General features: G+C 35.8%; 1 protein-coding gene across 1 annotated transcript in view; it reads left to right on the forward strand.

Moving 5' to 3' along the window:
- The window catches only part of LOC127426169 (rho guanine nucleotide exchange factor 10-like protein), a 211383-nt gene that overhangs the window by 163117 nt on the left and 31432 nt on the right, over window positions 1-16834 (forward strand). Inside the window, exons 21-24 of the mRNA XM_051672771.1 lie at window positions 211-297; window positions 10159-10370; window positions 11697-11854; window positions 14685-14827. Coding sequence (XP_051528731.1) covers window positions 211-297; window positions 10159-10370; window positions 11697-11854; window positions 14685-14827 — 600 coding nt within the window. The remainder of the gene's footprint in view (window positions 1-210; window positions 298-10158; window positions 10371-11696; window positions 11855-14684; window positions 14828-16834) is intronic.

A 16834-nucleotide genomic window follows, 5' to 3' on the forward strand; every position in this document is an offset into this window, starting at 1 on the left:
TGTTTTTGTTTTTTATACATAAACACTGGCATTGCACTGAATAAGCATGTATTTTGAATAATATTTTTTTCTAAAAACAGTGTTTGATATGTGAAGCAGCTTAAAAAAAAAAAATCTACATAAAGTTAGTAGCAGAACACAAGACCTTGTCAGATGTACAGTAGAATGTCATTATCTAAAATCATAATTAATATGCATTTTCTTTTGTAGCTAGAGGCTGCTCTTCATAATCCTGTCCAGTGTGCTTTACTTGGGTTCTCGGCAGCAAGCACTTCGCTTCCTCAAGGCTACCTCTGGGTAAGTAGAAAAATAAATGTATAAGAGATGTATATTATCATAAGAACACATTGAAATGATGACATCAGAGGCCAAAGAGACATAATTCAGAGTATCTGCTATCTGGAATTTTCATTCAGTACCATTACAACACATTAATGCCAGTCAGATCTTGAAGTTCTGTTCACTGACAAATTACAATCATGTCATAATTTGCTCAACATCAAGTCATTCTAAACCAACATGACTTTCTTTTTTATGTCTAACTCAAAAGGAGATATTGCATTTAATGAAACTATTCATTTTTCCATTTAATGAAAGTGAATAAACATGGTCTGCCGAGCTCCAAAGTGGCAAAAATGCACCATAATAGCATGATAAACACAGTCTATAAAATCATATATTTACAAAACACACGAAAACCAATGATGTTTGTTATTGCTAAAGTCAAACCTCGTGTGGCAGATGCCATATTTGAATATACACTATGCGAACATGAACGAGATTTGAGATCTGTGGAGGAGGAGATTATTATCAGTGAATAACAACCTAATTTTGGTCTTTTCCACCCACAAAGCTGTTGTATGGCTTCAGACACTTGCAATATAGTGCATGAGTCAGACGGGCTACTTGAATGCATATGGTGCTTTATGTCTTTTTTAGAGGTTGAACATTCTGCTAAACAGTCATACAAATTTGGAACAAAATGAAGGCGATTAAATGACCGCAGAATTTTAAATTTTGACTGAATTTTCCCTTACATTTTTGAACGTTGTTTAAAACTGACAAACATTTAATTTACCCAGTGTATGTAACATATATTCTGCAAAAAGCCCTGTGAAATAACCTTTAAAAGTTTCACACAGCAGTCTAGTTCTTCTCCCTCCTCTGGTGCAGTGGCCAATTTATCACGTAATCCCCCAAAGCAGGGGGATAAATCCAATTTGAGCCTTGGTTGGACACAAAAGGATGCCCTTGCCTCTGTCTTTGAGTTAATTGTTTTTGGAGGTATTCTAAAGAGCACTGATGCTGGATTTAAAAAATACATGGAGACATTCAGTGGGTAATGATATCTAGCTGGATTAGACCCTCGTTTAGATCCTTGATATTACATGTCTAAAACTATTGAATCAAAAATATGAATCTGATTCCAAATCTCACCCTCCACTCTAAACCGCAGGGGTCAGTTTTTTAATATATCTCACTGCATCCATTTAGGATGCAGCAACTCTCAATGGATGCTAGTGCATCTCATTAAATGTGCTAATATGTGCTGTTATGCAACATTTGCAAACTTATTTTCTGAGCTGTGCTTCAGCCTATTACTATCCATGTGATGTTTTTGCACACAAAAATGAAAAGCACTCATATTGTCCTTATTAATGCACAAGTTTCATGAGTCAGAGTGCACAGGTTTTTTACCAGTCCATATGGAAACAAAAAATAATGTTTATTGGTACAGAATTGATACAATGAAAGTTTTTGAGGAAGAAAAAAAATAATGGATTTACCAAATTAAGCGAGGATAGTGTCATAAAATTATTACAGAAAGTAAATAGCAAGTAACCTAGAAACCACAAACAGAATAGTATTTCTGCTCTGTTTTCAGAGTTATATCTATTAAATAATTGGTATTTATTACATTTGGATTGGCAAATATTTACTGCACATATTTACTGCTGTTTATTTTATTTTATTTTATTTTTTCAGTGTTTTCTGTACAGCTGATATAGATGAACATGCAGTTTTTCCCATGCCAGTTTATTATTGTGGTATCGACTATTTCAGATAAGCGCACCCCTAAACGTCAAGAAAAACAAAATTAACTCTGGCTGATCGCTTTACATGTAGGGGTAGGCGATACCACTTATTTTCTTTTCGATCTGATACCAACAATATCAAGTTCAATATCGTCGATATGGATACCTCTATAAAAAAAAAGAAAAAAAAAGAATATATATATATATATATATATATATATATATATATATATATATATATATATATATATATATATATATATATATTATTATTATTATTATTTTTTTTCTTCTTTTGTGTGTGTGTGTGTGTGTGTGATTTCTTGGGATAAAATGGGTAATTTTAAATAATATTTTTAGTCATAATTCAAGTCATTATTATTATTATTATTTATGAGCTAAACAGAAAATTTTAAGCCTTCTGTTTTGTTTACCCTTAAAGAATTAGTTAACCCAAAAATTTAAATCCAGTCTCACCTCTGTATTGTTATAACCCCATATTACTTTCTTTCTTTTTCTTAACACAAAGGGAGAAATTGTGAAAAAATGCTGTGCTCAATGATGTCATACATGGCAGTTTATGGTGTCTACCTCTTCAAGCTTCAAAATAATGCAAAAGTATAATTCAGAAGTCTGATCAATTATTCCATGAGACTCATGATTGTTATGAAATCATACAATAAGGTTTGGTGAGAAACAAACTGAAATCTAATGTATTATTGGTGTGTAAATATTTACTGACCATTGATCTCCTGTGCGCGTTCATGATAGGGCACGAGAGCAACAGTTCACGCAGCGTCCTCGCGACATTGGGCCGTTCAAGTGAAAACTCGTTTCTCTAAAAACAGGTCCTCCACAGCGATAGTGACAACAGAACACAACACAGCTGCACACAAAACAGAGAACAGAACTTACTAAACATGTCTGAAGAGTTTGTAGTCCAAGAATTGATGCATTTCTATGCCCAGCCTTATTTTTATTTTTATTTTTTTTTTGGACCGGAAAATAGAAAACGAGCAATCAATAGAATGTACCATCACTCATCATGGCTGGTTAGGACAAAAACTCTGATTAACATAGAAAATATTATTTTTATCACGTGTCGTTTGCCATCAGGTTAGGAAACGGTGTGACTGTGGCTGCCTGTAGCCTCTTCTATGTTTCTGTTTGATTTCCGAATACTGCGTTTAAAAAAATAAGGCTGGGCATAGAAATGCATAAATTCTTCGACTACAAACTCTTCAGACATGTTTAGTAAGTTCTGTTCTCTGTTTTGTGTGCAGCTGTGTTGTGTTCTTTTGTCACTATCGCTGTGGCGGACCTGTTTTTAGATAAACAAAACAAGTTTCTGTTTGATTGACCCAATGTTGTGAGGGTGCTGCATGAACTGTTGCTCCTGTACCCTTCTTGAACGTGCACAGGAGATCAACGGTTAGTGAACATTTTCACTAAATTAGATTTTGGTTTGTTTCTCACCAAACCTTATTGTATGCTTTCATAACAATCATGAGTCTCATGGAATAATTAGACTTCTGAATTATACTCTTGTGTTCTTTCGAAGCTTGAAGAGGTAGTTACAATAAACTGCCATTGTATGACATCACTGGGCACAACATTTTTCACAATTTCTTCCTTTATGTTAAGAAAAAGACAGAAAGTCATAAAGGGTTATAACAACACGGGGTGAGAGAACAATGAATGAAATTTCATTTTTGGGTGAATTAATCCTTTAAGAAAATTAACCATGGTTTTACTACAGTAACTAGTTTAGTTAAACCATAGTTACCTCAAAATTAACCATGGTTGCTATGATTACGACAATTTTTCTAAAGTAAAACCATGGTTACTATGTGGTATTACTCTATGAAAACTATGTTTAATTGTATACAAACCATGGTTTCCACCAAAAAAAAACAAACAAACAAAACAAAACAAAAAAAAAAACATGGTAAACTACAGTCATGGTTACTAAAATATTATTATAGTAAAACCATGGTTAATTTTCGTATTGGTATCATTTACTTAAAATGTATTATCAGTGTTCTAACAACTTTTAATTGAAATAAACTTGTAACAGATGTAACGCAAACCCATTATAATAAATGTCGTCTTTAGATTTGTCATTATTTAGTGTGAATTAAAGGTGCACTCAGTAACTTTTGTCTTTGTGTCATCTTGGTCTTACACTGACACTTAGCAGCTTGGATGTTGCATCGTTTAAAATCAATAGTTTTCAGTTTCAGATGCCATTGTAGAAATGTAGTATTCACAGTCAGCCATGATTACTTTAATCAATGAGTGAAAGTGTCAAATAACAGGACGGTTACTGAGATTAAGCGAGTAGTATTCGGCTGGTCATGTGATTCTAACATAGCAGCCACCATGTGCGGACCCTCATACTGTATAAGTAAGCAGAACCACAGCATCACGCCGATAATCAAATGTCTGGCTACACTGGACAATAGAAGGGTTAAAGCAACCCTAAAGCAATCAACAAATCTTCCACTTATAGCAAGTGTCATTTTCTTGGTGATCTCATCTGGAATGATCGATGTGAGAAGAGAGGAAATGATAGCAGTTGTTTGCTACTTCCTAACGTATACGTCGCATACAATGCCTCTTTTTCACTGCAAGCATTTCAAATGACCCGTAATAGTAATGAGATCGAACTATGATGGGCTATGATGGCTCTGATCAAAATAATGACATTGTTTCTAATTAGTCAAAAACATTAAGCCAGCCAGATTCACTCTTGTTAGTCTTTTCACCTCTAAGGCTAATTCAGCTGTTTGGTTTATGCCGTTTGTCTCCCTGGGATTTTATTTATTGTACTGGTCAATTTCTGGCTCAACCAATGGTGTGAGTTTGAAGCTGGGTTATCTGTAATAGAGCGCAAAAGTCTGATTGGAGAACTGATTATTAAAGATAACTTATAAACCTTTAAAGCTCCAAAGTTGATAATAGATGATATATGCTTATTTTGAAGCCTTTAGTTAAGGTTATTTAAACAATTTTTTATTATTATTATTTTTTTATGATTATTATTTTTGTTCATGTTTAAAAGCGGAATTTCTGATGAACAACTACACTACCCATTATGAGACAAATATTTACCAATCAGAGAATGTGGTGAACAAACTGCACCAAAAGAGCTCTGCAGCGACCACCCACTTCCATGATGCAGTGTGAATGATGCAATCGAGTCGGTCTCCCTTTAGTCTCAAACTACTGTATGTATATTTGCAATAAACTTAAAATGAATGGGATAAAAATACCTTTTATTTTTGGTGCCGCTAGTACTGCAGGAATTACATAATGCATGAAACCAATGTAAATGCTTTTTACTTCTTAGTGCATCTTCCTGGTCTTTTTAAGCATTATACATAATTGCATGTTATAATATATATAACCATTTTACTAATACATTTTTAAAAATTTGAATTTGTATGTTAACATTAGTTGATGCAATATGAACCAACATGAACAAACAATGCACAATTGAGTTTTCAATTAACATTAACCAAGATGAATAAATACTGTTTAAATAATATTGTTCATTGTTAGTTCATGATACCTTTATTTACAGCATTTAATGTTAATAAATAGAACCTTATTGTAAAGTGTTATCTTATTCTTTTGTTGATTATCCTGTTTCACTCTGAATTATGTCAGATTATGGAAGAAAATTGGGTTGCAAATTGTGTTTGTTGACTTCACAATTGATATAAAAAAAAATAAATAAAAAAATAAATAAATAATAATAAATAAATGGGGCAGTGGTGGCTCAGTAGTTAAGGCTCTGGGTTACTGACCAGAAGGTTGGGGGTTCAAGCCCCAGCACTGCCAAGATGCCACTGTTGGGCCCTTGAGCAAGGCCCTTGACCCTATCTGCTCCAGGGGTGCCATATCATGGCTGACCCTGAACTTTGATCCCTGGGAGATGTGAAAACAAATACATTTCACTGTATATATGCAAAAAACTGTATGTATAATGTGTGACCAAAAAAATAAAGGCTTCAGATACAATGTATTCTTGTGCATAAAACACTGCTCTCACTATTCTGTATTTGCCAACTGCAATGCCAAAAAAAATAAACAACACAATCTCCTGAAAAGTCATAATCAGTTGTAATCAGATTACTTTACTGATTACTGTGACAGATTTGTATTTCTCTTCTTAAGGAGAAGAGAGGGCCAGGTAAATGTTCAATGTAAGATTTTATTTTTACACACTTTTCAGTGTCACAACAAATGGTTTGCTTTTCAGCACAACAAATAAACACAGCTCAACTCTGATGCGTGCATCTCTCTCTCTCCTCCGGCGGTTTGGATTAACCTTTTATCCCTCTCCAGCTCTCACTGCAACACAAAACAGTTGTTAGAGGTGATTTCCCATAGGTGTCAATCCTTACTGCCTCACTCTCCACAGACGTCGCTTGGCCACGCCCACATCACAACAATTACTTAGAGGAAAAGTAATCACATTACTAATCGCTTTATTTTTAAGTTACTTTATAAAACACTTTTCACAATAGTTTCAAAATAATGTCTATATTTCCTCCTTGTTCATTGTTGTTGCCCCATAAAACAGATGTACAAATGAACATATTTTGTGTTTCAAATGTGTTATAAACAAATAATATTACTTTAGAAATAGGAGTAACCCAAGTAATGTACTTAAAAGTAATTAACGTAATTGAAAGTCAGTAATTGTAATCTGACTGCAAACAATTTTAATGTAATGAATTACACTATACTTTTTTAGTTATATTACAGTAACTAATTACTTTGTAATCAGATTACACCCATGTCTGTATTGCGTAAATTTGAAATTGTGTTTGTTGATTGGTTGTCGTGCACAATATGTGAATAAAAGTCATGCAAATTATTTTTAATGGTTATGAGACTGTATTAAAGTAAATGATTTAAAAAATAAATGTTGGACTGTGCACTGTATACAAAGAGACTGTTAAAGCCTTGCTTCCCTGACTACCTCTGTTCCTTCAAGCCTCTTAGTTAATTTTAGCCTAATTAATACTTTGCTGTCCAGGGCATTGGCTTTAAAAGCAGTTTTCACAGTGTTCCGGCCAAAAAAACAAACAAAAAGCATTGAGTCCAGGGCATGATTCCAGATACCCACTCCTCTAAAGAAGTACTGATGAGTTTGTCAGGGAACTGTAATTCCACCTAGTCTGTGGAGGAATGGAATTGAAAGAGAGGTGCACATGCGTTCACGTCTCTGTGAGAGAGTGTCAGTGCCTCGTGCCGGAAGATAAGCCATCCCTATCTCACCCTGTGGTGCTGCAACAGGCCGTTATTTGCTCTGCCTCGCTCTTCCCAGCCCACGAGACCTTGGCCGTCCAGATCCTATGCTCTGATACAAATCAGACAAATGATTGCATGCAAATTAGAGGAAGAAACTGGAAGGCTAAAGACTATATTTAGCCTGTGCCTTTTGCTCATATAACATGACTCAGAGTGAGAATGAATCTCTGCTATCCAGCAGAATGCCTTTCTCTCCACCGTTATGTATCTTTTCTTTTGTTGGGATTACACTCCACATGGCTGGCCCCAGTTGCTCAGTATCCTACGGTAATCATAAATGATGGCCCCTAAGCAAGAGCCATTTATAATGAGGCCTTACGGACAGAGCCAACAGACTGAATCTCTCTGTCTCTGTTAAATCCGCCTCTTGAAGCTGGAAGGCCCTTTTTCTTATGGATTTTGTAATTGAAGCAGTTTAGGAGAGATGAGCCAATTTGTGTGGCAGACATGATGTGATTCTGATCAGTTCGTTTAATATCTAATAGTGAGCGGGTTGCTACACTTGCATTATGCATGAACAAGAGACCATGAGAGAGCGTTCAGGCTGTGGGTGAAGACAAACACTATTTTTCATGAAAGAGGGATTATTAATTTATGATGTAATGCAATCCAAATGTGTTACAAGAGTCTGAATTTAAAAGCAACTTCAAGACCTCGGTAGGAGAATGGATGGGAGCAGAACCTAGATCAGTTGTGGATTTATGAGCAGAGTTGTGCCGAAGTCTTATTCTGTCAACTTCATGTAATTTCACCAAGGATCAAGTTTGTCATCTCAGTCTCTAACTTAAGAAGGCGATCAATCTTCGGCCCAAAGGAAACCCTCCATTGCAAACATCTCAGCTCCTTTCAAAGTCATCTTTCCACCCCACCTTTCTCTCTGCTTCAGTAAGCAAGCAAAAAAAGATGCTTGAAGTTATTGAGCTGACAGTGAGAATCCATTAGGGGTGATAGTGAATGAATTGTAGAGATATTGTAAAGCAGAGGACTATGGTTTTTTTTTTGAGCAGATATTTGATTTTAACTTCGCTGCCGTCACAAAATTGAAATTGCAGACAGGAATGAAATATCAGAGCTAGGATGTATTAAAGTATACAGGAAGAGGAATTTGATTTGAGTAGTTTTAGGCATTTGGATGAGAAAGCAAAAAGCCAAGGGAGTGGTTGAAAGTGGCAGAAAAACCAAAAAATTATCCTTGCCTTCTATGTCTTTTGACTTTTTCCATCACTTTCTGTTTACATCCAGTCTCCTTTATTTCCTTTTCATACAGCAGTTCTGGTGCTCTAATCTGATTGGACAAGCACCAATCCAATTGCTGATATTCAGAACAACAGCATAATTGCTTGTGTGATATTTCTTACAGTAAATCTACATGATCAGTCATGTAAAGTATGTGAGAACAGTTTCGGTTGGATGAATGCCTATAACAGTAGCTGGGTTTTCATTTATGCAAATGTTGAGGTTTTGCTTAAAAAAAGCTAGATGGAAACACCAAGATGCAAATAAAATTTCTAAAATGTGCAAAAAAAGTAAAAAACAAAAAAATTATTTGCTAAGAAGACATGCACATAAACATTGATGAAAACACATTTACTAAATATATATTCCCATATAATTTATATAGGAATATAATTTAGATATCATTATGTGACTTTGTGAATACATCATTGCTCTAAGAATATCACAAATACCATTGCATAGCATCTCAAATGTTCAACCTAGTCTCATAGAATGATTGTTACTATAACAACATTTTTGCAAGCTGACGTTTATATGCAGAATCTTTCGTTTCGCTGCAGTTTCCTGGTGAAATTTACACTAGAGACACTACAGCTCTGTGTTTTATTTACTTTTACACAAATCATGAGTTGACCATGACTTTATAAACACTTATTTTTTGCTTTATTACATGTTATGATATCGAAACACCTTTACTATAACGCATCATTTAAAAAATGATACATTTTAGCACATGTATGACAGACCCATGTACACACTTATTCCAATGTGATTAGCTTGTGCAGTAGCTCATCTGATAGAGTGTTGGGCTTTGGACTCAGAAGACCACAGTTCAAGACTAGTCAAGCACGCAAGCTGATACGTGAGACGAAAATATCATAGAAGCAACACGAGATGACGTGGTTGCTTCAAAAAATTTGCTTTTCATGTCCTATTTCATTTTACAACAGTATAGGTTAGGCTTAGGTGTTGGTTAGGGGTAAGGATGTCTGTTTTGTTCACATCTTATTTGCTTTTTTAAAAATCTATTGGTTAGGTTTAGGTTAAAGTTTTAGGAATGGAGATACGATTTACTCATTAAAACCCAGACTAATATTCATCTGAATTACAATACCATTTCACTCACTATTAACGCCCCCCGCTGGACATTTCACTGGGAAACTGCAGTCAAATGTGTAATGCAGCACGTTATTTCACTTTGCAAAAATGTTGCCACAGTCACATAATATTCATGAGGCCAGGCTGCAAATGTTGCTCTAGTTCTTCTGAACTACCAAAGCTGACACGCTTTTGTTCCCAGACATAAGGCAACTGCGCTGATCGTTAACAAAGATGAAGTTTGTCAGCATGTTTTTTTCTGCACGCTCTAAACCGCAAGTAATTTCCATTTTCACCAGTTTTTCTCGATCTGACAATTTGGTTCTCTTAAACACATGGGATGGAAATGCTGTTTTATTGGCAAATTATTTTAGTGATACTCTGCAAATTTTTATTTTCTCACAAATTAAATTTGCAACTTGGATGGAATATAGCTAATGGTGCTTTTGCCCTGTCATTGCAGGTAGCCAGTGGAGGTGATTGCACTCATGGCCAGGTGGATATCTTCTCCCTGAACAGACCCACACCTCGGCCAGTGAAAACCATCCAGATGGGAGCTCAAGTGCGTTGTCTGGAATACGTGCCTTTGCCCACCCCTTCAGAGGACATTGAAACTAGCCCTTTTAGCCCCACTGGAGTTGGAAACACTATCTGTGCAGGTCTCGATGATGGCAGGTAAATAAATATTTATTTTAAAATATTAACAGGGACATATCAGGGAACGTGACAATTGTAATTTCCAGGCCTGGAAACGGAATGGAAATAAATAAAGTCTTTAAAAGTCATGGATAAGTTATGGACATTTCTATAGTAAATATATATATATATATATATATATATATATATATATATATATATATATATATATATATTCTTTTTTTTTTTCTTAATTATTTTATCTGCGAGAAATTGTAAATTGATTTTTTTATTTTTTAAAGTTGTTATCCAATTATCATGAGTGACTGGAATCATGGAAAAAACCTTGGAAATTAATTGGGTGTGATACATTTTGAAATAAATTTCGATTTTAAATAAATGTTTATGCAGATTATTATTCATAATAAACTGAACTGTTTACTCTAGTGGATATTTGTCTTTTAGTATATTGCTTTTGCTGCAATTTTACTAAAGATTTTACCATGGTCTTAGACATGACTCAAAGCCCAATTTAAAATTAATAAGAATCAGAATAAACAACAAACTATACTTCTGCCAAGTACCAATTTTCCAGCTTTTTTTTCTTTTTTTTTTCATCCACTAGGTCCTGCAACTTATATTCCAAAGTTACTAATTTATATAATTTATATGTAATTGATGTTGGACAGTCAAATGCACTGCACACCAAAACACATAAGCTTACATACAAACATATGAAAACTTCAGTCATAGAGACGGTAGTAAAGTTTTTAAGTTATATTTAGGTGCGACTTTAGTTTACACCGTTTTCTAACCAGACAATAACAGTTGCTTGTTGTGGCCGCGGTTAGGACAAAAACTTTTTTTTGTTTTTCTTTTAGTTTTTGACATGGAAGATTAACATGGGAGAGATACCTTTTATCGCACGTCACTTTAACGTGTCGTGTCTGTTTAAGTCAAGGTGTTATAGTCATTTTTACAATGGCTTCATCTGCGGCACATCTGCAGTTGAGTTGGACCTATCCAATTTAAGCTTCTCAGTATAAAAAAATATCTAAAGTAAATGCCATGATAAGTAAAAATGTAAATAAATCTGAGATATTCTTTAAGCGACTGGAAGTGACTGATTAGCTACAGAGAAAATACATTTCCCTTTTGAAATATAATTTCTCAATCTCTAGGAGCATGCACGGTTGTTCGAAATAATGCCTAAGGAGATGTTCACACAGGATGTGTTCTTCTTTCAAAAGCAGCTAGAAAGTGTACATGATAAGAACACAGGTGTTGAGATACGTTTGTAATGCTCATGTTCAAAAATGTCCACCACAAGAATGCATCTTAGCTGTCTTTCTTTTTCTGCCAAAGCATCCTGGTCTACGGTAGTATGGACACGGCCGCACAGTGTCTCCTGACTCTCAGAAACTCAGAGGGCTGTCCAGTTCTGTGTCTCAAACACTCCGGGTACTTCCTGTTTGCTGGCCTGCGGGATGGAACGCTGATGGTGTATAAGAGACATCACGGAGGTATGAGCTACATAGCGTTTGATGGCTCATTAGGCCTACAGTATATTGTTGTAGAGCTTCACGTCCTTTCTTTCATGTCCTACACTCATTTATGTAAGAATGGGTGTTGCTGTTTTCTGTATTGCTTTTATGTGTTATGCAGAATTCCTTCCATTCATCCTCAGTACAATGCAGGTGTTTGTTTAGCGTTCCGGATAATCAGCCCGGATTGAAACGTCTATGTTTTTTTGCATCCTATTAGCTGTGCTTTTTCGCTTAATCACATTAGCACAGAAATGGACAGTTACTTTTCCCTACTAATGGGATTAAACACTAATTTGGTGGGATAATTAAGAGGGGTAATCATTATTATGTCCCCAAATGAAAGGGACTCAATAGAGTCAAATGGTCATCAAATCAAATGAATAGTACAAATGAATCTGATTGTTCCCATGTTTCATTTGCTCTTTCATCAACCTTCCATTCAAACATTCAGGGATGTTTTTTTTTTGTTTGTTTGTTTGTTTGTTTTCATCCCCTCTCGGTAGGCTGAATGCCTCGGTGAGTATGTGAGAGATATTATTTCTGTCATGTATTCCGAATGCATTCACATATGAGACAGGGATGATAATATTGTTCTGGCAACGTATTAGTTCAATAAAAAGCCAATGAATTCAGGATTACCATGAAAGCAATTTATGATTTCACAAGTCCATCCTCTGCCCGCCCCTGTGCCTTATTCATTTGCAGTAAGTAAGTGTGGGCTAATGACAACAGAAAGCAGGTGGGCAAGCACAACTTGTGAGACATGATAGATAGCGAACGACTGCGGTGTGTGCAAAACAGACTGCCTGGCACAATGGGTTTTTCACATTGCACTACTTTCCCGGCTGTCAACAAGGAATTACCTCCACTGAGGTGGAAAGTAAGATTAATTATGCTCATGTGCAGTGTGCACGATTAAATATTACTATTCATATAGTGAAAAAAATAAAAAAATAACAAACACATTCCCAGGGAAGTACCGGCTAGAATCTGGTGAGGGGTTGAAAAGCCTTTTTTTAAGCAAGAAATCGTACAAATTGTTCTATAGAGCAATACATTGCCCTCAAAACAGCAAATATTGTAATAAACATCAGCGTCTCGCATGAGAATAAACAGAAAGCTTTTCGAAAACTATGAGCAAGACAAAATTGCTTGGGGGGAGCTTTCTTGTTTGAGAGGGTGGGATCATTTTGCTATGTTTAATCAACAGAGCACGGAACTTATAATAATGAGGTGTCTAACTTTGAGAAGAAAATACGCATACATTACACCCAGAAGCAATAAGAATCCCTCAGAATGAAACACTACAGGAAATGGTGCCCCCCTTCCGCCAACCCTTCCACTTTATTACTTTTGCAGCAATAAAGTAAAGACTGTATCTGCAGATGCTTGGAGTGTCCAGATAAGTCATCCCCCAACCCACCCGCAATCTAAGGCGGCCTTCATTCCAGTACAAGTGGATTTTTTCTAAGCACACAAAGTGGGAAAACTGACATTTTGAATATGCCATTCAATTAACCTGAGGATGTCGGAAGTCATTGTAAAGCTATTCTGGTTTCAAAGGCAGAAATAAACAACTCGAAATGTTAATTAAATGGCTCGCTGCACTTCCCTCTCTAATTTTACTTCATTAATGCACTGCAATGGGGGCAAAAGAGATGAAGAAAAAAGCTTATGAAATACAGCCCATAATGGTGTCCATGGTGGCTGCAGTGGACGCCCTGTGTGATTAAAGCTAAAAATAATGGTCAGAGAGAAAGGAGGTGCCACTGAGAAACGTACAAATTGGATTACACAACAAGCTGCAGTTATTAACATAGCACAGTTTGTACATTAGCATAGAAAGCGCTAGTTCCTTTTGAAGGAGATTTGCAGTCCACAAACACACTTTGCTGTGTGTTTTTTAAGACGTAGCCAGAAATTATACAGTCCCACCGCCAGTTATACATATTTGTCTGGCAACACACAAGGATTTACTCTTGAGTATTAATGAAACCAATTTACTTTAAGTGACTCGCTCAGGGCAATAGCAGTGAAATTAGCATGCAGCACATTTTGTTGCTCTACTATGTGAAGCATTTTTAAGGGAAATAACATGCTAGTTGACTAGCATTGACTACCTTTGGCCACATTTGAAATGTTCCACTAGATAGGATTAGTGATTTGCCTTTAAGCAAGGTATTTTACAAGCCTTGTTATTTTGTATAACCATGTACTTTTAATTTTCTTTTGGGAGAAGGGAATTATGTTTGCAAACTAGGGCAAGTCAAACCAGAATTACACCAAATATGGTCTGGGTGAAATGGCGACAAAACTTTATCTCAAAATTTCCAGCCTATTACGATGTGTGTGTTTACATCCATAAGACTTATTTGTTACATTATTTGCTCATCTGCAATACATCTATGAGACGTAAGTCAATAAGTATGTCTTAGATACCAATAAGACATTCGGTAGATGTCTTCGTGACATTTATTATTTCGAATGTTTGTAAATCTGATCTTTTTTAGATGTTTAGCAGATGTTAATTAGATTGTGATGCTTTCCAGATGAAAAGATCTAATGATGTGCTCTTTTGGAAACTTAACGCTCAAATCAAACATGCATTAAAGTTTTTGCGATATTCACGATATTTGATATCTCTAACAAAATCATTGTAATTTTATCGTAAATATTGGATATATTGCCCAGCCCTACTCAATTCTAAAAACTGTTTATATGGCCTAATCCCTACAGAAGGCTTGTCTTATTGTGATATCTCTGTTTTTTGTGTGTGTGTGTGTGTGTGTGTGTTTCTATGCTGTAGGGGAACTGTGGAACCCAGACTCTTGCAGAGAACTAACAATTGGTCCAGATCCTTTGAGGACGTTACTTGCCTTAGAGGACTCTGTCTGGGCAAGCTGTGCTAACACAGTCACTGTAGTTGTCAGCTCCAGCTTGTCCACTCAGGTAGGCTCATCATTTCAAAAGCACTACTCATGCTAATATATATGTACACTCCTACTTTAAAATAGTAAATGGAGGAGCAAAGACTATGTTTCATGGGCACTTGGCCAGCTCTGACTGACAAATTAGATTGTGTGTGAAGATCAATAATTATACAGAGAAGCTGCAATCCATTGCTATATCTGTGGCCACGATATTTCATCTGGGGTCTGTTGTTCTGACAATTTTTTTACTCACTTCAAACCACACAGGCTTATAAATTGAAGTAGCTCTAACATGTCCTCATAAGTAGGGTTGAGAATCAAGAACCGGTTCTTGTAAATGCAGATAGAACACCCTAATAAAATACTCTCCGACAGTGTTTCCTGTGCTGCTACTGAATCTGCGGTGACACTGTAGGCTGTAAGAAAGTGTTTTATTTGCCTGTAGTCTGAACTGAGTGTGAGAAGAGAGACTGAGGCACAGTCCACACTAATATGTTTTTGTTTGAAAACATCTTTTTCTCTACGTTTGGCCTTCTGTCCACACTGAGACGCTGTTTCTGACATTGTGAATTGAGCTTTTCGAAAACGTTCTCCCAAGTGGATATATATTTGAAAATGCTGTCTTCTTGTTGTAGTGTGGACAGGGAAATGAATATGACATACTTTTTTTTTTTTTTTTTTTTTTGTCACGTAATGCAGTCGTGATCCATTCAAGCCAAAAAAGATGGCGGCCTATGTTGTAGCATTGTTGATGTGCCTGCTATTCACTTTGATAGTGTTGTTAAAGATATGTTACTTTATACAACCTTCACATTGCATTCCTTTAAATGTGACAGGAAGTTTACTTGGAATTGCTGTCCAGCGACGGAACACGAGGAGAATTGTGTTTCAAACATGGAACGGTGATTTTTCGCATGCGCAGTAAGGAGATATAAGAGTTTTCATACGTTTTAGTGTGGACATGCAACTTTTGGAAAACGCTTCAAATCGGCAGTGTATGGAGAGTGTTATGAGAATGAAAACACAGTTTTCAAATGTCTCTGAATTAATGTGGATGTAGGCAGAAAGACCTGGTTAAAGTAGTTAAAGAAACACATTATGAGCAGAGGTCAAAGGTCACATTTAAACTGACTTGGAAACTTTTTACCTGGCTTTTGTTTATTTTTGGTACTTTTCAAATGCCTTTTATGTACTGATTTAACTGCTTTAGCCTAATCCTAGACCCAATTTCAATATTAATCGATGAAAATACATTAAAAAAAAAAAATACAATAAATGATTACGTTTACAGCTATGAAAATCTAAACAAAAAGTGATGTACACCACTTTAATATTGTATGTGTAAAAATGATTTTTTTTTAAAGTCTATGACTGTCCCAGAGTTGTGTGTCATTTCCACCACAGCAAACAATTTTGCTCCTCATAAGGTTTTTTCAGAAGTTGTTAACCAAATTGACAAAAGTGTCAGTGATGAGCATGCTTGAGATGAAATACAAGATAATGTTTGATGTTTGAAGAAAACAAAGAGAATTCAAGGTAAATATCTCTCGTGAGTACAATATTTGCATTTGTCATAATTTCTATTAAAGCTGTAATTTTGCCAAATTGTGCAAAAAGTGTGAAAATATTATTGAATTGTGTGTATTTTGGATACATATAATGTAAAATATTAAATTAGCCATCGCAAGACAAAGGAGTCGGCCATTTATTTATTTATTTATTTTCAAAAATATTACAAATGTAATTTCCAGGAGGCCTGGGTAGCTCTGCGAGTAAAGACGCTGATTACAACCCTTGGAGTCACGAGTTCAAATCCAGGGCATGCTTAGTGACTCCAGCCAGGGCTCCTAAGCAACCAAATTGGCCCGGTTGCTAGGGAGGATTGAGTCACATGGGGTAACCTCCTCATGGTTGCTATAATGTGGTTCGTTCTCGGTGGGGTGCGTGGTGAGTTGTGCGTGGATGCTGTGGAGAATAGCGTGAAGCCTCCACACACGGTATGTCTCCGCAATAATGCGCTCAACAA

This window comes from Myxocyprinus asiaticus, chromosome 35, assembly GCF_019703515.2.
Source record: "Myxocyprinus asiaticus isolate MX2 ecotype Aquarium Trade chromosome 35, UBuf_Myxa_2, whole genome shotgun sequence".
NCBI lineage: Eukaryota > Metazoa > Chordata > Actinopteri > Cypriniformes > Catostomidae > Myxocyprinus > Myxocyprinus asiaticus.